The following is a 20,480-nucleotide window of genomic DNA, read 5'->3' on the forward strand; positions in this document are numbered from 1 at the left end:
TCTAAAGTAACTCCTGCCTAAGTTTCACCTTTCATTTGAAACGCTATGTAAGAACTGTGTTTAGATGCTAAATCCCCGGCTTGTGTTGTGGTTCTGCTGAAGTGTGTTGTGGTTCCGCTCAGCTTTCCCTCCCAGCCAGGAAGTCCCGGCCAATCATCGCTCCCTCATTTGCATATTATTCGCAGGGGACTTTCCAGCCCGGCCGCTGCTTCCCAGAACTTCCTATTTGCATGCGTCGCCCCGCCCACACCCGCCTACTTTCAGCTTCAATTAGCAAAGCGTGATTGGCCGGCAGGTGTGTAAGGGCGTGTTCCGTGCCCAACCTGAGAATGAGGGAGCGCTGAGGTGAAATTGCTGCGCTGAGGGGCTGAGTGTTGTTCTGTTGTACTGGCTCTTGCCAGCTTCCATCATGGCACCGGGGCACTGCTGGGCAGCTACTGGCGCTCACTCTTTGGCTGGGGGCTTCTTACCTGTCCCGCCCAGGGATTTCGGATTGTCACTCGGACTACAACTGCTCCCTGCCGGTAAGTACCACAGAGAAGGGAAGGAATGGGGCACAAATGTCTGTTCTGTGACCCAGAAGCCGAGTATAACCCGCAGCCAGATCTAAACCAGCCAAGAGGGGCAAGTGATGGAGGGACAGGGGCAAGTGATGGAGGGACAGGGCAAGTGATGGAGGGAACTCAGGGGATGGTGATTACAGGACACAGGAGGCGGGTAATGCCAAGGACAAATTTGGACATACAGTGGGGCGCCAGTTAGGCTGAAAATCACTGCTGCTCTTTTATTTTGGGTTAAACTTTAATAAACATATTTTCTATCCTCAAGTAATGATTACTGGAATGAACTAATTTGAATTTTTTTATTTGTTTTTTTATAACTCAGCACCAAGACATTGAAATAATGTGCCACACAACATGAAGTGACCAAGACTCACAAACGCAGTATCTTTCTTTCTGTTGCCTGGTTCTGACTCATGAAGCAGTTTTAGGCAGAAGTCTGTTCTTCCTCAGCTCTGACAATCGAATGGCATCTGCTATGTTGTTTCAAGAGTCGGAGCCAGCAGTGCAGAGAATATAAACAACTGAATACGGAATCTTCCTTGAGTGAATGTTCCATGAGACTGCACCCCAGGGCAACTCTGGCTGGGGCCTCGGTATAATGGAAAGTCATGTGACGTCGCTCTATTTAGAACTGACCAGAGAAATGTCAAATTTACTACTAATCCTAACATTCATGTAGCCATTTGGAAGTTAGCATGGAAGTTGATGTTCCTGGGGTCAGTGACCCTGACAACCAGGAGAAATATTCAGTTAGAGGCTGATCATTATAAGATTAACAATTCCAGATAAATTATGCAAAATCAAAAAGTATAGACCAGTTGACAAAGTGCTTAGAACAGGTGCATTCACAATCTATTAAAGTTTATTTAAAGGTGAACTTCTCCTTTAAAAAGACTGTCTGGCTACTATTATGGTACAGTTTCCAGTATCCAGATCATAGTGAGATTATTCCTTCCATTTCTGATCTGATGGGAATCTGACAATCCGAATAGACCGTGCACAATGATCCCTGTTTGGTTTGCAGGAAATAAAGGGGAACTACAGCTCTATACTTTTTGTAAGACGTTGATATTCTGCTTTAACCACTGGGGGGGTTTCCTGTTCTGACTATTTCATCTCTATTTTTCAGGAGGTCATGTGCTCAGTTCTGAACAATAAGTAATTTAACTCTTTCTTGTTTGTGCTTTTGGTGTTTTTAAATCGCCCTGTGACTGGGATCTGTACTGATTAACCTCTTCTTTGCCAGGCAATTGCATTGGCAGTAGTTGGATCCACCTCAGTCAATGGACTCCATCTCCCTCTAACTTAGAAGTTGTTCTTGTGGTAGAAGCGAATGAGTCGGGGGACCCCGTGCCAGTGTTCAGAATCAGCTGGACAGTGGCCCTGATGGTGAGTGTCACATAAAGGGGAAATGTTAGAAATAAGTTGCTTCAATGTAATATCCAACCTGTGCAACCACCAACAAACTGCTCTCCATGGGTGTTGGGCTTAAACTGGATGGGGTGGAGGGGATGATCGTAGTGCTTATTTGTGCCCTGGGTACCCCTGGAACTATAGCAGGGTGACTGTTACCCCATGTTTCTATATATCTGTAACCTTGTTATGAGCTAAGGGGTCCCAGCCTGAGGCCAGTTAGGGGAGAGATAATGGGGTGAGTGCTTATTTGTACCCTGGGTACCCCTGAAATTATAGCAGGGTGAATGTTCCCCCAATGTTTCCATATATCTGTAACCTTGTTATGAGTTAAGGAGACAAAAGGAACACCAAGAGCCCCAATAGTGAAATATGTTTTTACAGGGAGTAATGGTAGAGTAAACAAGTTAATACTCACAAGCCAGGTTTACGTCGCTCTCTGTAGAAGAAAAAAAAGGGGATTATACCCCTCCACTCGGGGTGGACTCGATATAGTAGTAAGACAAAACAGAGGCGCCAAAAAGGATAAAAAATAGCTAAAAGCACTTAAAAACCCAATGGGTAATTCAGAGGTGTCTGCTTGGAGGAGGTTAGTTCATTACTACCTCCTCTGAATTACCCATTGGGTTTTTAAGTGCTTTTTAGCTATTTTTTGCGCTCTGTTTTGTCTTACTACTTATTGTTAATGAGTTAAGGGGGTCAAGACTGAAGGTCAGTTGGGGAGATTGGGGTGAGTGCTTATTTGTACCCTGAGTGTCCCTGGAACTATAGCAGGGTGACTGTTACCCCAATGTTCTATATTCTTGTAACTTGTTATGAGCTAAGGGGGTCCAGACTGAAGGCCAGTTAGGAGGAGATTTGGGGTGAGTTGCTGACTGGTTCTGTGCATCTGTGTGTCCAACTTCACTTCAAAAACCAGTTCCCTCAGCAGCTGATGTTCTGACAATAAGGGTTAGAAAGCAGGTCATTAAATGTCTGTACCAGTCACAGGGACCTCTATTCTCTTCATTATTGTCAGTGGCAGTTTGTCTGCAGCAACTTTAAGGTTGATACCCGGAGCCAATGTATGATTGAACTGTCCAAGTGCCCAGGCTGGTATAACTCGACTAGGACAGTAAATCGAGAATACCAGTGTGGCCAGGGAGACTGAAACACGACTTACCTGGTACAATGATAGACATCTCTTTACTGTTCCTAAGGTCGGAGTTAACCAGCCTGGGCAGGTGCTGGACAGTCACATCATACATTTGCTCGGGATCAACCTTAAAGTTGCTGCAGACAAACTGCCACTGAAATATGAGAGAAGAGAGGTCCCTGTGACTGGTACAGACATTTAATGAACCTGATTAAGACTTTCTAACCCTTATTGTCAGACATCAGCTGCTGAGGGAACTGGTTTTTGAAGTGAGTTGGACACACAGATGCAACAGAACCAGTCAGCACTCACCCCAAATCTCCTCCTAACTGGCCTTCAGTCTGGACCCCCTTAGCTCATAGCAAGGTTACAGATATATAGAAACATTGGGGTAACAGTCACCCTGCTATAGTTCCAGGGACACTCAGGGTACAAATAAGCACTCACCCCAAATCTCCCCCTAACTGACCTTCAGTCTTGACCCCCTTAACTCATAACAATATAGTAGTAAGACAAAACAGAGGCGCCAAAAAAAATAGCTAAAAGCACTTAAAACCCAATGGGTAATTCAGAGGAGGTAGTAATGAACTAACCTCCTCCAAGCAGACACCTCTGAATACCCATTGGGTTTTTAAGTGCTTTTAGCTATTTTTATCCTTTTGGCGCCTCTGTTTTGTCTTACTACTATATCGAGTCCACCCCGAGTGGAGGGGTATAATCCCCTTTTTTTTCTTCTACAGAGAGCGACGTAAACCTGGCTTGTGCAGTATTAACTTGTTTACTCTACCATTACTCCCTGTAAAAAACATATTTCACTATTGGGGCTCTTGGTGTTCCTTTTTGTCTCCTTAACTCATAACAAGGTTACAGATATATGGAAACATTGGGGGAACATTCACCCTGCTATAATTTCAGGGGTACCCAGGGTACAAATAAGCACTCACCCCATATCTCTCCCCTAACTGGCCTTCAGGCTGGGACCCCTTAGCTCATAACAAGGTTACAGATATATAGAAACATTGGGGTAACAGTCACCCTGCTATAGTTCCAGGGGTACCCAGGGCACAAATAAGCACTACGATCATCCCCTCCACCCCATCCAGTTTAAGCCCAACACCCATGGAGAGCAGTTTGTTGGTGGTTGCACAGGTTGGATATTACATTGAAGCAACTTATTTCTAACATTTCCCCTTTATGTGACACTCACCATCAGGGGCCACTGTCCAGCTGATTCTGAACACTGGCACGGGGTCCCCCGACTCATTCGCTTCTACCACAAGAACAACTTCTAAGTTAGAGGGAGATGGAGTCCATTGACTGAGGTGGATCCAACTACTGCCAATGCAATTGGCCTGGCAAAGAAGAGGTTAATCAGTACAGATCCCAGTCACAGGGCGATTTTAAAAACACCAAAAGCACAAACAAGAAAGAGTTAAATTAACTTATTGTTCAGAACTGAGCACATGACCTCCTGAAAAATAGAGATGAAATAGTCAGAACAGGAACCCCCCAGTGGTTAAAGCAGAATATCAACGTCTTACAAAAAGTATAGAGCTGTAGTTCCCCTTTATTTCCTGCAAACCAAACAGGGATCATTGTGCACGGTCTATTCGGATTGTCAGATTCCCATCAGATCAGAAATGGAAGGAATAATCTCACTATGATCTGGATACTGGAAACTGTACCATAATAGTAGCCAGACAGTCTTTTTAAAGGAGAAGTTCACCTTTAAATAAACTTTAATAGATTGTGAATGCACCTGTTCTAAGCACTTTGTCAACTGGTCTATACTTTTTGATTTTGCATAATTTATCTGGAATTGTTAATCTTATAATGATCAGCCTCTAACTGAATATTTCTCCTGGTTGTCAGGGTCACTGACCCCAGGAACATCAACTTCCATGCTAACTTCCAAATGGCTACATGAATGTTAGGATTAGTAGTAAATTTGACATTTCTCTGGTCAGTTCTAAATAGAGCGACGTCACATGACTTTCCATTATACCGAGGCCCCAGCCAGAGTTGCCCTGGGGTGCAGTCTCATGGAACATTCACTCAAGGAAGATTCCGTATTCAGTTGTTTATATTCTCTGCACTGCTGGCTCCGACTCTTGAAACAACATAGCAGATGCCATTCGATTGTCAGAGCTGAGGAAGAACAGACTTCTGCTAAACTGCTTCATGAGTCAGAACCAGGCAACAGAAAGAAAGAGATACTGCGTTTGTGAGTCTTGGTCACTTCATGTTGTGTGGCACATTATTTCAATGTCTTGGTGCTGAGTTATAAAAAAACAAATAAAAAAATTCAAATTTAGTTCATTCCAGTAATCATTACTTGAGGATAGAAAATATGTTTATTAAAGTTTAACCCAAAATAAAAGAGCAGCAGTGATTTTCAGCCTAACTGGCGCCCACTGTATGTCCAAATTTGTCCTTGGCATTACCCGCTCCTGTGTTCCTGTAATCACCATCCCCTGAGTTCCCTCCATCACTTGCCCCTGTTCCTCCATCACTTGCCCCTGTCCCTCCATCACTTGCCCCTCTTGGCTGGTTTTAGATCTGGCTGCGGGTTATACTCGGCTCTGGGTCACAGAACAGACCTTTGTGCCCCATTCCTTCCCTTCTCTGTGGTACTTACCGGCAGGGAGCAGTTGTAGTCCGAAGTGACAATCCGAAATCCCTGGGCGGGACAGGTAAGAAGCCCCAGCCAAAGAGTGAGCGCCAGTAGCTGCCCAGCAGTGCCCCCCGGTGCCATGATGGAAGCTGGCAAGAGCCAGTACAACAGAACAACACTCAGCCCCTCAGCGCAGCAATTTCACCTCAGCGCTCCCTCATTCTCAGGTTGGGCACGGAACACGCCCTTACACACCTGCCGGCCAATCACGCTTTGCTAATTGAAGCTGAAAGTAGGCGGGTGTGGGCGGGGCGACGCATGCAAATAGGAAGTTCTGGGAAGCAGCGGCCGGGCTGGAAAGTCCCCTGCGAATAATATGCAAATGAGGGGAGCGATGATTGGCCGGGACTTCCTGGCTGGGAGGGAAAGCTGAGCGGAACCACAACACACTTCAGCAGAACCACAACACAAGCCGGGGATTTAGCATCTAAACACAGTTCTTACATAGCGTTTCAAATGAAAGGTGAAACTTTAGGCAGGAGTTACTTTAGAGGCGTTACTAAGGGGAGTGGCCCTAGCAATAGAATAGGCGGATTTTAATAAAGGCTTGGGGAGGCTGTGAATTTACCCTGCAGCATTTTATGCAGAGTTCCATGTGTGTGTTAAATTGAGAAAGGATTCATTTGTAAGACTAAAGTAATCCATCCACATTACACTTCCATCCACCTTCCTGGCAGAGGAGTGAAATCTTCAGAATCCGACTCGGCTGCTCTTGCCTGCCCTGTTTCCCAGTGTAAGTTTAGACCCGCCCAACAGGGGGGAGGGGTTACACCAAGAAATCACTGACCTGGAAAGTCAAGTTCAGAGCTGGAGGGATTATTGCTTGGGGCTGAAGCTGACAATGCTGGGATCGTATAGGATATAATACAGGATATAATACAGGATATAGTATAGTACAGTATAGGATATAGTATAGGATATGGAACAGGATATAGTACAGTGTAGTACAGGATATAATACAGTGTAGTACAGGATATAGTACAGTGTAGTACAGGATATAGTACAGTGTAATACAGTGTCTGTCGATTGGCCCACAGGCTAATGGTATTGGTACTGTAGAGGCCTGTGTATGGCCATATTTAGTCTCTATTTAGTACAGGGAGAAGCACAAGCCATTAATGAGGTTAGAGTCCTATGAATTGGCTGCTGAAGGATCCTGGGTCCTAGCACTCACCACCACTTATATCGGCTACTCCTGCTCTGTCAGGGGAGCTCCATTCAATTAGCAGATATCCTTAGACACGACACTGGGGGTTGGACCTTTATTGATAATTGGAAAGAGCTGCAATTGGCATGCATTATTTATTTAAGCAGCTGCTTGATTAAATAGAGGCAGCCAATTAGATGGCAGCAAAGGGTTATCAGGCCCGGATTTGTGGGAAGGCCACCTAGGCCCGGGCCTAGGGTGGCAGGATTTTAGGGGGGCGGCATGCTGCCCAAAAACACCCACATTGGTTCAAAAACACTGGGGATGCACAGGAGATACAATCTCCATGAAAATTTGCACGAATAAAGGGGAGGGGACAGGGGCGACAAATGGCAGTGGGCCTAGGGGCGTCCGCTATGTAAATCCGGCCCTGAGGGTTATAATACCTCACTGTACCAGCTTTGAAAATGATCCAGTTGTCTCTAATATCTCTTTGGGTCACATGCTGGGGGGTTTTCAGTTTCCCCAAATTGCCTCCTAGGAGTAGAGGTCAACTAGTGTTCGCTTACAGTTCATAATTGGGGGCTCTGTGTTTCTTTTTTTTTTTCATCAATAGTTTTTTTATTGCATTTTAAAACATACAGTATTCATGCAGTATTACATGGTATCCTGAAACATGTATAAAGCATATAGTTATTCCATATAATGATCTAACGTTGAACTTGAACAATAACCCGAAAATAAAATAAAATAAAAAGTAAAGTAAAATCTACCAATGCATACACAACACCAGTGTGTCAGATAGTCTTAGGCTGAGACCCATTGAGTACAAAAGCATGTTACACTAAGCAGTGATCCAGATTGGCTCTGTGTTTCTTTTAACCAGCTAGGAAGTAATGTCACTCGCTGATGTCATACTAAAAGATCCACTAAATACTTTTCTCCCACAGGAGGAAGGGAACAAGCCGGTCAAATCTCAGGGAATTCATGGCCACTGTCCGATCTCCAGGCCCTCGGACGAGAAACCCTCGCATCATCCCGGGCGGAAAGCGCGGCGACTTTGAGACCATTCCACCAAAACCCCCTCCAACCTTGACATCCTGGAGCATCATACGCGGGAGGTCCTGAAAAGGCTTGAAATGTCCCAGTGGGAAGAGGTTTGTGTTCTTATTCGGCCGAAAAACCGCAGCTTCAGGGGATTCCACCCAAATAAGGGCTCTTACTCACTTGTGTTCTGACCTGCGCTCCCCTGCGTTCTGTTTTTTGGCGTTCAGCCGCAGGGGAGCGCAGGAATAGACGCATGTCATTATTTCAAAATGGGGCTGTACTCACTCAGGCGCGTGTAAGGCGCCGAATGCAGGTTCAGACGCAACATGCTGCATTTTCCTGCGTTCGGCGTTCGACGAGGTGGAGGAAGGATATTAAGCAGGAGAAGCCGGGCTCCACGTCGGGGATGGAGGATAAAGCGGAAACACAGAAACCACTTAACAGTAAGTAAAACCCTCCAGGGGGCGAGGTGTTGTTTATTCTCTTTGCTTTATTTACTGATCTTTTCCATCTTTCCCTCCCCAGTGTTCTTTGAAAGTGTCAAGTCGGAGCTCAGGAACGGATCCTCCGAATATTCCGATATTTCTGATTCCGAGGGATCCGAAGACAATTGCACTAACCAGGTATGGGGGGGGGGTTATTGGGAAAAGGAAATGGGATATTGGGGTTACCCCTAAGTTCCCCAACATGTCCGTTTAGGGCAGAGACACGGCTCAGATTCGGGGAGATTATTCGCCCGGCGACAAATTGCCTCTTCTTCGTGCGACTAATCTCCCGAACTGCCTCCCGCCGGCTAGAATCTAAATCGTTTTTCCAAAGTCGCCTCATGAGGAAACTTCGGGCGACTTCAGAAAACGAAGCACTCCGAGTGCCATCCTGTCAGCGATTGAGATTCTAGCCGGTGGTAGGCAGTTCGGGGAGATTAGCCGCTGAGCGACTAATCTCCCCGAATCTGAGCGTGTGTCTGTGTCCTTAGTAGGGGGGCAACACCAAATTGGTTGGATTAGCTCGTTAAGTCTTGAACTTCATAGGCAGGTGTGTCCAATCATGAGAAAAGGTATTTAAGGTGACCAACTGCAAGTTGTGCTTCTGTTTGACTCTCCTCTGAAGAGTGACAGCATGGGATCCTCAAAGCAACTCTCAAAAGATCTGAAAACAAAGATTGTTCAGTATCATGGTTTAGCGGAAGGCTACAAAAAGCTATCTCAGAGGTTTAAACTGTCAGTTTCAACTGTAAGGAATGTAATCAGGAAGTGGAAGGCCACAGGCACAGTTTCTGTAAAACCCAGGTCTGGCCGGCCAAGAAAAATACAGGAGCGACATATGCAGAGGATTGTGAGAATGGTTACAGACAACCCAAAGATCACCTCCAAAGACCTGCAAGAACATCTTGCTGCAGATGCAGGTGTATCTGTACATCATTCTACAATTCAGCACAATTTGCACAAAGAACATGTGTATGGCAGGGGGATGAGAGAGAAGCCCTTTCTGCACTCACACTAACACAAACACAGTCGCTTGTTGTATGCAAAAGCTCATTTAGACAAGCCACAGTCATTTTGGAACAAAGTACTTTGGACTGATGAGACAAAAATGTAGTTATTTGGTCATAACAAAAATCGCTTTGCATGGGGGAAGAAGAACACCGCATTCCAATAAAAACACCTGCTACCGACTGTCACATTTGGTGGAGGTCCCATCATGCTGTGGGGCTGTGTGGCTAGTTCAGGGACTACTGGGGCCCTTGTTAAAGTCCAGGGTGGGATGAATTCAACCCAATATCAACAAATTCTTCAGGATAATGTTCAAGCATCAGTCACAAAGTTGAAGTTACGCTGCAGGGGTTGGATATTCCAACAAGACAATGACCCTAAACACACTTGGAAATCTACAAAGACATTTATGCAGAGGGACAAGTACAATATTCTGGAGTCCCCCGACTTGAATATCATGGAAAATCTATGGGATGATTTGTAACAGACTGTCCATGCTCGGCAGCCATCAAATTTAACTGAATTGGAGAGATTTGTATGGACGAATGGTCAAAAATAGCCACATCCAGAATCCAGACACTCATCAAAGGCTATAGGAGGCGTCTAGAGGCTGTTACATTTGTAACTAAGTATTGATGTAATATCTCTGTTGGGGTGCCCAAATTTATGCACCTGTCTCATTTTGTTAAGATGCATATTGCATATTTTCTGTTAATCCAATAAACCTTGTCACTGCTGAAATACTACTGTTTCAATACGGCATGTTATATATTAATAGAAAGTTGCTCAGCTAATGAGAAAGAAAACTCAGAAGAATTAAGAGGGGTTCCCAAACTTTTTCATATGACTGTATAAGTACGGGATGTGAGTCACTGGCATGCGAATACTAATGAAATACTAATGAATTACTGGTCCTTTAATAAAGAATTTCTCCTGTCTGATCCAGCAGAAACACTTCTCCAAGGAATCGGAAAGCTCAGGTGATGATGATGATGATGATGAGGAGCAACAGGAACCCATTCGTAACCTTAAAGAGGAACACAGTGGGAGAAGATTGCCCTGTGATCCTAATTTCCAATGGTCTGATGACGATTCTCCCCAGAAAAGGTAAGAAATCTTCTCTTGGTGTGAACTGCTGGGAGTTGTAGTCGTACCTTAGTTGTTAATTGGTCTCTCTCCTTTATTAGTGAATGTCCTACCTCGACCAGCATGGAGCAAGAAGCTGTACAAGGAATGCTCTCCATGTCTGCATTGCACTACCCCACCGCAAAGAGCACAGACTGCAAGACTAGGGGGGGTTACCCCCAACTGCACATCAACGTCTCCCAGGGAAACAGTGAGGAGCATCTGGATTCCCACAGCCCGAAAGCAGCAAGTGGTAAGAATTCTGGTTGCTAGGGTCTAAATTGCCCTAGTAACCATGCATCAATTTGAATAAGAGACTGGAATATGAATAGGAGAGGCCTGAATAGAAAGACGAGTACTTAAAAGTAGCAATAACAATAAAACTGTTTTGCCTTATGGAGCATTTGTTTTTCAGATGGGGGTCAGTGACCCCTATTTGAAAGCTGGAAAGAGTCTATATCTATAACACTTAAATAATGACTACCAATTGAGAAGTTGCTTTGCTTTGGCCATTGTATAACATACTAAAGTCATTTTCGATGAAGAATAGCCGGTTAACGGTGTTGACTTTATCAGGTCCCCACGTGAAAGACAAAGAACTGTCCCCTCTGGACTGGATGCGGCAACCAGATGCTTCCTGCAGAACAAGCCCTCAGGTGAGTGAATTGATCTGTACAGCTTAAAGGAGAAGGAAAGGCTAAAACCAAGTAAGTTTTATCAGAAAGGTCTATATAAATACACCAGTAAACTCTCAAAGTAATGCTGCTCTGAGTCCTCTGTCAAAAGAAACACCACATTTCTTTCCTTCTATTGTGTACTCATGGGCTTCTGTATCAGACTTCCTGTTTTCAGCTTAAACCTCCAGGGCTAGGGCTTGAGCATGCTCAGTTTGCTCCTATCTCCCTCCTCCCCTTCCTGCTGTAATCTGAGCCCAGAGATATGAGTGAGCAGGGAGAGACTCAGGCAGGAAGTGATGTCACAACAAGCTAATATGGCAGCTGCTATCCTAAACAAACAGAGAGTTTCTAGAGCTGTTACTCAGTATGGTAAAGCATTCTGCAGAATAAATATAGCATTCAGCTTGCACTATTGTGGCTAATCTATTGGCAACAAAATGCCTCCGTAGCTTTCCTTCTCCTTTAACATTAAGAAGCCCCCCATGGTATGTGGGGGTAGGTAGTTTGAGTTCAGGTGGGAGAGGGGTGGGGGATACAGTAGGCACAGTGAGTTCCCAGTCTATATGTGGAGAGGGAGGAGCTACATTATATATAATATAAATCATTCTGTTTCAGGATTCACAAAACCTTCCGAAATCTTTGCGTAGAGAACTTGCGCACGAGGACTACGAGAAGTCGCCGAAGGACCAGCGCTACTTAGAGATCGGCTGTTGGGACTCCGCGGATAAATACGAGTTGAGCGCGAGTTCCGGCGAATGTCACCTGAGCACGGCAGCCTCAGTCCTACGATGATCTACGGGGACCCCTCGACGACCCTGCCCTTGCACCCCACAAAGAGACCCGCCTCCAACCCTCCTCCTATCAGCAACCAGGCAACTAAAGGTATGTGGGTGTGGCTGGGGTGCTGCCATATATATATATTATATATATACAGTACAGTTATATTATTATTGTTATAACTATTATATAATTATTATTGTTATTATGTATAAAATCGAATTTTCCTCTTTTTACCCGCCATAGGCAAACGGCCAAAGAAGGGCATGGCGACGGCGAAGCAACGCCTCGGCAAAATCTTGAAGCTCAACCGCAATGGCCACGCCCGCTTCTTTGTCTAACACCCAGCCCCCGCATATTCCCGCGCATAACAGTATTGGGGCGACCCGAGGCCTGGAGCTTCTTCCCGTCGCCCGACTCCGCTGAACTGAAACACTCACCCCATTAAGCATCGCCGCAAGAACAAAGATGTCCGCTCTTACACTGTGCCATGCCCACTCAGCAATAACCAGAGGACTCTGGATTCAGGTTTCTGGTTTTCGGGAGAGGGGCGCCCCATTGACTCCGATGGCTCCATCAGCAGGGGCAGGGGAGGACTATGGTCTTCAATAATTTATTAGTCAGATTTTTTTTTTAAATATTTATATAAACATTTTTTGTTTGTTTTTGTTTTTTTAGATTTTAAGCAATGTGAAAGTTTTTATTTTATTTTGTTTGGAGGTTTTAATATCTTATTTGCGTGGTGTGAGGCAAAACCACAGACGTGAAGAAAGAGGGGGGTACCATTTAACTTTTTAATTCAGGTTGTAGTCTTAAACAGGGATTTAATGTGTTTTTTTGTAATTATTTTAAATTAATACAAAATCCATATTTTTATTTTTGCTATCGTTGATGGGTTTTTGTTTTTTTGTGCTGATTTAATTTGATTCTTGATAAGCTGTCGGCGCGGTGGCAGCCGGGTGTTGGTCAACACTGTATTCTGGTTTATTATAGGGGAGGGCGGGCCTTAACAGACGCCACGTAGATCTTCCTGAAAGACGCAAGGGCTACGCCATATTGCCACGGGTTTCTATTATTACCATTTGCCATAAATAAGGATTTGTGTTTTTTTTGGGGAGCATTGCAGGTTCTATGATTTGTGTTGGTGCTATGAAACAAATGGGAAATTGAACACAATTTGCGATTCTAAAACTCGTCTCCAAAGAGAAGAAACGACGATACACTAACGACTTTAAAGGCTTCGTTTATATAAATGTATATTTTTTTTCTTTTTGTAAAAAAGCTTTAAAGACGCAGCAGCCTTTTTTTTTCTTTTTATACCAACTAACGAGGATCTCAGGGTAATTAATTGGGAGCATTTAGAAGCACACACAACAAGCCAAGCGTAGTTGTATATCCTTGATTCACGTTGGTGCTCCGTCACTGGCAACCACAAAATAGATTCAAATATAGAACATGTGAATCAAGAAGCAAAGGGCAGAATACCTGCTAATTAGTGTTTATTGTGCTTCTTGATTCACATATTCGATATTTGTTATAGTACAGTATATAAAATACAGCATTTCTAGCAATGCTCTTTTTTAGCTTTAGTTCTCCTTTAAATATTATAATTTATAACCCCCTTAAAGCATCAGTATTTAGCGCAGGGCACGTGTTTCACCAAATCTTTTCCAGGCTGGGACCTTAAATTCTGCATTTCTAGGATACAAATGACTCCCACTTCGGGGGAACCCCTTGCACCCGTTTTTATGGCGGCACAGGGAGATTTTTTATTTTATTTTAATGCTTAACTGGACATTAAGCTTCAAGGCTGTTACCTCAGATCAATGAACTTATGCAATTTGTGTGTTCGCTCCAGTTGTGCACCAGGAATCCTTCACCTTTTGTAGCTTTTTGTACTTGTTCAGGACAGAGCGACGTGAATAAAATATTCGGATGTACAAACTACCAAAGTACCCCGACAACCCAACGCCAGCTCCTGATTGGCTGTGGCTGGGATTAATTAATGTGAACTGATGAATAGTGCTTATGTATGGTCGGGGGTGGGGGGGGTTGGTTGAATCCGTGTACCATGGTTTGGGATGGGGTTGTTTATACAGGTGCACTATTGTACTTAATTTGCTGCCACAGAACTGCAGTGTTATTCTGCTTTTGAGAGAGTATTATGCATGCAGAGCCTACTTTAATTAAAAGTGTGGACATTCAATTGGTTGTTTCCCGGCACAGATATTGGCCCTTTTCTATAAGGACTTCTCCTTTTTTGGGCATAGGCTTTGTGGGGTGTAGGTTTCACCACTAGGAGGCAGAACACGATAAAGATTCACTATAGGCCAAAGCCGTACCCCTCTCTCCCCGGGCTAAACCTCCAGTGGGTCATCGTTGAACTCTGGGCTTGGACTAGATAATAAAATTCCCAGCCTATAACTGCATACTGGGCAGCCAATCAGAATATTCTAAAAGGCTAGAGGAAACCGCTAGCTGGAATATTAGCCATCACAGCATGAGTATCTTCCCAGGGCTATGGAAACAGCCAATCAGAGTGGAGTTTGACTGTTATTTATACGGATCCTGTTGAGTGACAGGCAGGGGATGGTAACTAAATGGGACTTCACTTGAACATAGCGGTGCCACCTTTGCTAGAATTATATATAATTATATATATTTTTTCTGCATTTTTAATAACATTGACTTTAAGCAGCATTTTTACTGACCAGGCGGCGCCCCTACTACTTGCGCTCCCCCCACTTTCTATGATTTTGTGTAAAGTGTAAATATGGAGATTGTACAGAAGCTTCTGGAACAAGATCTTTTCATCATTTCACTCCTTTGTATGTGGGGGTTTGGCCCTCGTCGGGCCCCTGGGTCAACAGAACTGTACTAAAAGTGCTATCAAATGTATTCTCTCTTTTTCACCTTTTGTTCTAAATACATGTGGGATTTAAATGCTATTTTTTCTGATCAAACTCTTTGAAGGGATTAACTTGCCCTTTACCTATAAGCACAGGATAAAACTTACTGCCCTTCTACTGAGCTTAAATGAAATCTTGTCTATACAATCCCATGAAACTGTGCCCCCCAGTGGCCAAATTAGGATCAGCACACGCCTTCCATTCTTCTGAAGATCCGTAATCGAATGCCCCTTTAATACAATGCTAAGTGAGTACAGCTCTGCGCAAACTGATGGAAATATTGTGTAAAATAGGATTGAGGGGATCATCATGTGACTGTCTCTACTTCCTGTCTGGCAAAAGAGCAGCAGTCCTGCCTTGCTTTATGGCAGGGATTGTAGTCATTTAAAGAGACAAGGGTAACAGACTCTCTGGGAATCTCCTGGGGTATCACTTCCATCAGCAGCTGCAGCTTCACAGTCCGACCCTCTGGATATTGGGAATAAAAGCAAAGCACCAATCAGCAGAGTGAGAGGCCAAAGTGCCCGGGCAGTCTAAGCAAATCGTTCTCGCTGTCAACCCTAAATCTTTCTGTACCCCCTGAACAAACAGAAATTAAAACTGAATTCCTGCTATGCCCACACCCTGTTTTTTATAAAAGTAATGTACCCCCTGCTTTAAAATGTGACGGTGCTCGAGGCCCATGACCTGTATAAAACTTGGTTATAGAGCTCCTTGTGCCAAGGTTGTACTTCCCACAATGCCTTGGGATAAGAAGATTGACAGCAGTGTGCAAAGCATTATGGGAAATGGAGCAGAGCTGGTCTGTGTAGTCAGGACCCACAGTGCGAATAGTGAGAATAGCAAATGAGTTAATACCAATAATGCCAATTTTGTGTTGTGTTTTTAGGAAGGAGAACCTTTGTCCCGTACCTGCAAGAGCCAGACGCTGTCCAGATAAAACAAAAGATCATTGGGGTTGGACATGTTACTCAAAATGGCAAGCGCTTCTGTTATCTGGGCGCTGCTTTATTCATATTTCTCTCTTGCTAAAGTCCAACCAATCTAAATGAATACTGTTAAGTTCCAGAATCTATCATTTTTACATGGAACAAAGTAAGGGAGGGAGTTGACTTGCCAATTGAAATCCCCACATCCCCCTCCATTTTGTGATTCAGGCAGGAATTGGAGGAAGAGCCCTTAAGCTGCAATTTCCAAGAGACCTAATTATCTTACTAGTTACAACTGTATCTAAGTGTAGGTGCTGAGCATTCTGGGCTCTATGCCATTTCACAAAAATTGCTTCCTATATAAAGACTACAATGTCCTAGTCACTGTAGGTGACTATGATGTCATAAAGTGCTGCCAGCTGACTGAACAGCTGTCAATCAAACTCACTTCCTGTTGACTGGAATGAACTGGCTTCAGTCAGCTTCTAGGATGTTAGGGACTGTAGGTGACTATGATGTCATAAAGTGCTGCCAGCTGACTGAACAGCTGTCAATCAAACTCACTTCCTGTTGACTGGAATGAACTGGCTTCAGTCAGCTTCTAGGATGTTAGGGACCCTTTGACAGTTGGGCTGGCTCAGAATAACTGAAGGTGTTTTCTTCACTAAGAGGTAAGAACAAAATGAAAAATAGGGCAATCTTATTGTATTGGAGGGGCAGGTGGGGCAGAAATGACCCAATAGGGGTTGGTAGAATTGTTGCATACAGATTCTGCAGAAGCCCAAACAGAGCCTGGCAAAGTGAGCTGCAGAGCGTCAGTTTAACTGACAAAGAGATCTGCATTGTGTCAGACCTTGAATTCTGAGGTAAAGAAAGATTGAAATTCAAAGGAAATCCAGGCACTATGGACCCCCTCCAGTGAAGGTACATTGATCAAATCTCTTTTCCAAGTGTCTGTAGAACCTAATTGTCTATCTTGTAAAAGCCTGTCTCACTCACAATGAAACAATATGCTATAAACACACCTAAGAGAAAGTACAAACAAATGCAGCTTTCCTATTGTGACATAACTAATGTGCAACAATGACATTGTATGAATGATTATGGACAATTGTGAACTAGGTCATGATGAGCTGCCATAAAGGAATTAGGTGTCATGCTGAACAGATATTGAAAGAATAGTACAGGTATGGGATCCATTATCTGGAAAGCCGCCTATCCAGAAAGCTTTGAATTACGGAAAGGCCATCTCTTATAGACTCTATTATTATCCAAATAATAATATCCAAAATAATAGCTACCAAGAGCCAATGAAATTTTAGCAATTTTCTAAACGCTACTCCTCCCAGAGTTTTAGGAGTACAATGATGAAACTTTGCACACTTGTTGGGCTCATACCCGAATAGGTTGCTTGTGGTCTGTTAAGCAATCCCACCCTCCGTGGCCCTGTGGCGGCCCCCCAAAGACCCCATTTTTTCCCATAGACTTTCATTGTAAAATTTGAAACTTTTGCCACTCGTACAGCATTAAAGTTACACTCACCAAACTTGGGTCACTTAGTCATGGGTCAACCTGAAGAGTTCTGTCACATTTTGGGGACTCCAAAAAGTGGGCGGAGCAAACAGCCAATCAGATTTTCCCTATTGACTTCAATGAGAAAATGTCAAACACTGTCATTCCCACAGTGTTAAAGCCAGAGACCCAAAACTTGGCACCATGGGTCACTGGGGTTAAAATTTTGAAAAGTGGGCGGAGTCTACCACAGCCAATCAAATATTAGCCATTTGTTTCAATGGGAAAAGTTAAAACTGTCGCCGCTCTTAGATTGTTCATGGGAGGGTCCTCAAACTTGGCACAGTTGGTCACTGGAGGACCGGGATCAAAATTTGGAAAAGTGGGTGGAGCCAAAAACAACCAATCAGATTTCTTTGATGATTTCAATGGGTAAAATTTAAATTGCTGCTATTTGCACGTTATTGATGTCATGGACCTCGAATATCACAAATGTGGTCACTGGGTGTTTGCAGTTCAAAGTTAGGAAAAGTGGGTGGAGCCAACAACCAATCAAATGTCATTCATTGATTTTCAATAGAAAAACATAAAATTGCTGCCATTTTTACATGTTAAATGTCATGATTCCGAAACCTTAAAGTGTTAGTCACTTGGTGACTCTGGGTTCAGAATTAGGGAAAAAAGGGGCGGGGCAACAACAGCCAATCGTATTTCAGCCATTGACCTTAATGAAAAACGCCAAATTGCTGCTATTATTACGGCGTCCATGCCAAGTGTCCCAAACTCAGCACAATTACTCACTGGGTGACTGTGGTCAAAATTTAGGAAAAGTGGGCGGAGCCAATAACAGCCAATCAGATTTTACCTATTGACTTCAATGTAAAAGTTTCAAATACTGCCATTCTCACAGTTTTAAAGCCAGAGCCCCAAACTTGGTACAGACCATGACTGGGTGACTGGGGTTAAAATTCGGAAAACTGGGTGGAGCCTAAAACAGCCAATCAAATGTTACCTATTGCTAATCAATGTCAATATATAAGTTGCTGCCATTCTTTCACAGTTAATGGCAGGGACATCAAACTTGGCACAGTCGGTCACAGGGGGACTGGGATTCAAATTTTAAAAGTGGTGGAGCCAAAAACAGCCAATCAGGTTTTTGGATTGATTTTAATGGTAAAATTTGATCTGCTTCAATTTTCACAGTTTTAAACCAGATTCTACCAACTTTGTGTACTCTCTATGCACCCGGGGTGACTGTCCCCAACACCTCTTGCGTTTCAAAGCCAACTTCTTGTGGTTTCTTCAGAAACGACACCACCTAGTTTCAAATTGTTCTTTTGTGATTTATTGACTTCTAGTTTTTTACCTATAGCATCTTGAAGGGGTGGTTCACCTTTTAGTTAACTTTTACTATGTTATAGCAAATTCTAAGCAACTTTTCACTGACCCCATCTAAAAAGCAAATACGCTAAAGCTATACATTTATTGACATTGGTAATTTGTATTAATCATCATTCTCTTCAGGCCATCTCCTATTTGTATTCCAGTCACTTATTCAAGTCAGTGAATAGTTGCTAGGGTAATTTTGACCCTAGCAACCAGACTTTATATAACAAAACATTTTATTATCCTGTCCTGAGGTTGAGCTAATTGAAACTATAAGCTATTCTTAATGCTCCTTAGAAATATTCAGGGTATGTAATTAGAAGTCTTAAAGGAGAACTAAAGATGAGCAAAGAAATAGGCTAGAAATGCTGGCGATTATGTTTTGGGAATCTGTACAGCCCAAGGCCAGACCTTTAAAATTGTCAAGTCACCATACTACATCAAGGTCAAGCTTATGGTGATCATAATTATATATTCCTTTATCAACATCAGTAACCTTTAGGGAAAAGAAAAGAGGTCAATACTCTGATTAATACAAACATCATTTCACTCCATTGTCTCCATGGCAGACAATGCAAAATGCATTTACACACACAAACACATACATGCATTTACACACATACACTGAACATTTTACTAAGCTTAGAGTTTTTATTTTTCACACTTTTTGCACATATTTACACACATACACCTATACACACATTCACACACTTTTTTCCTTAGATACACACACACACATGCATACACAAAAACAAATGTATTCTTTTTTTAGTTCTTCATTTTATCATTTTACTTTGTATTCTGACAGCTAACCATATTGTCTGATTGGATATTTTGTTATGTTATTAGTTTGCCTGATTGGATTTGATTTTTGTGATTGTATCATAGTTTTGTGCTTGCATTGTTGTTTGTTACATTTTGTTAGTGTAGCTTTGCAGTTTGATAGTTACATATGTTGTACAACCCACTTTAAGTTATAAACTACTTAACACCTTTAAAGATATACACCATAAGTAATAGGATATGGTAGCCTTGCACCCTGGTACAAAATATGCCCTGCAGCCATAACTGCATGAACCCCAAAACCAATACAGAAGCTGATCACTAGTTTTTAATCCCTCCAATGACACCAAGGTCAAGAGCTTTTCTTTCAAGTTTTCCTAAAGGATCCAGTTTTCTCAAATAAATGTATTATAGAAATGTTGCCCATGCTGTCGAATGCATATTTAATACAATTTATTTCACATGACTGATGAAATATGTAGAATTTTGTTTTCAGATTTGCCGTGGCCCATTTCACCACCAGATCGCAACCACAGCTGAGGTTTATAAACATGTTTGTGGTATGGCTAATATTAATTCAGGTGTACTGTAGCAAGTGGGAAATTGTAACATTACTTTAGGACAATTCTGTCCAATTTCTGTGTGTAATGGAATCTACTTCTGGTCTTCAAGATGGCGTCCAAGATGGCGACCGCCTGCCTCACCACATGGCTCCTGCTGGGCACAGGTCTATGACCTCACCTTGTTCCCACTCCAGGATTGGTCGTCGGCGACGGAACGGACGCCGGCGTCGAGACGTCAACGTGAGGACGCTGGCGTCTGACGCAAGCGTGTCAAAATTTGGCGCCAACTCAGAGACTATTTAAACATACTTCCCCTGCCAATCCTTGCCCAACTATAGGTTCCTGCT

At 43.3% G+C, this 20,480-nt stretch overlaps 2 protein-coding genes across 8 annotated transcripts in view; both read left to right on the top strand.

Moving 5' to 3' along the window:
- LOC121400994 (WD repeat-containing protein 91-like) overlaps positions 1-20,480 on the top strand; it is a 1,149,255-nt gene that overhangs the window by 261,692 nt on the left and 867,083 nt on the right. The window lies entirely within an intron of this gene.
- LOC121401202 (lysine-specific demethylase 7A-like) lies at positions 8,348-12,066 on the top strand. The gene is made up of 6 exons (XM_041585537.1): positions 8,348-8,422; positions 8,505-8,602; positions 10,419-10,579; positions 10,660-10,850; positions 11,174-11,253; positions 11,890-12,066. Exons 1-6 carry the CDS (start codon positions 8,386-8,388, stop codon positions 12,064-12,066), a joined length of 744 nt encoding a protein of 247 aa, XP_041441471.1. The 5' UTR covers positions 8,348-8,385.

This window comes from Xenopus laevis, chromosome 3L (genome assembly GCF_017654675.1).
Source record: "Xenopus laevis strain J_2021 chromosome 3L, Xenopus_laevis_v10.1, whole genome shotgun sequence".
NCBI classification, from domain to species: Eukaryota; Metazoa; Chordata; class Amphibia; order Anura; family Pipidae; genus Xenopus; species Xenopus laevis.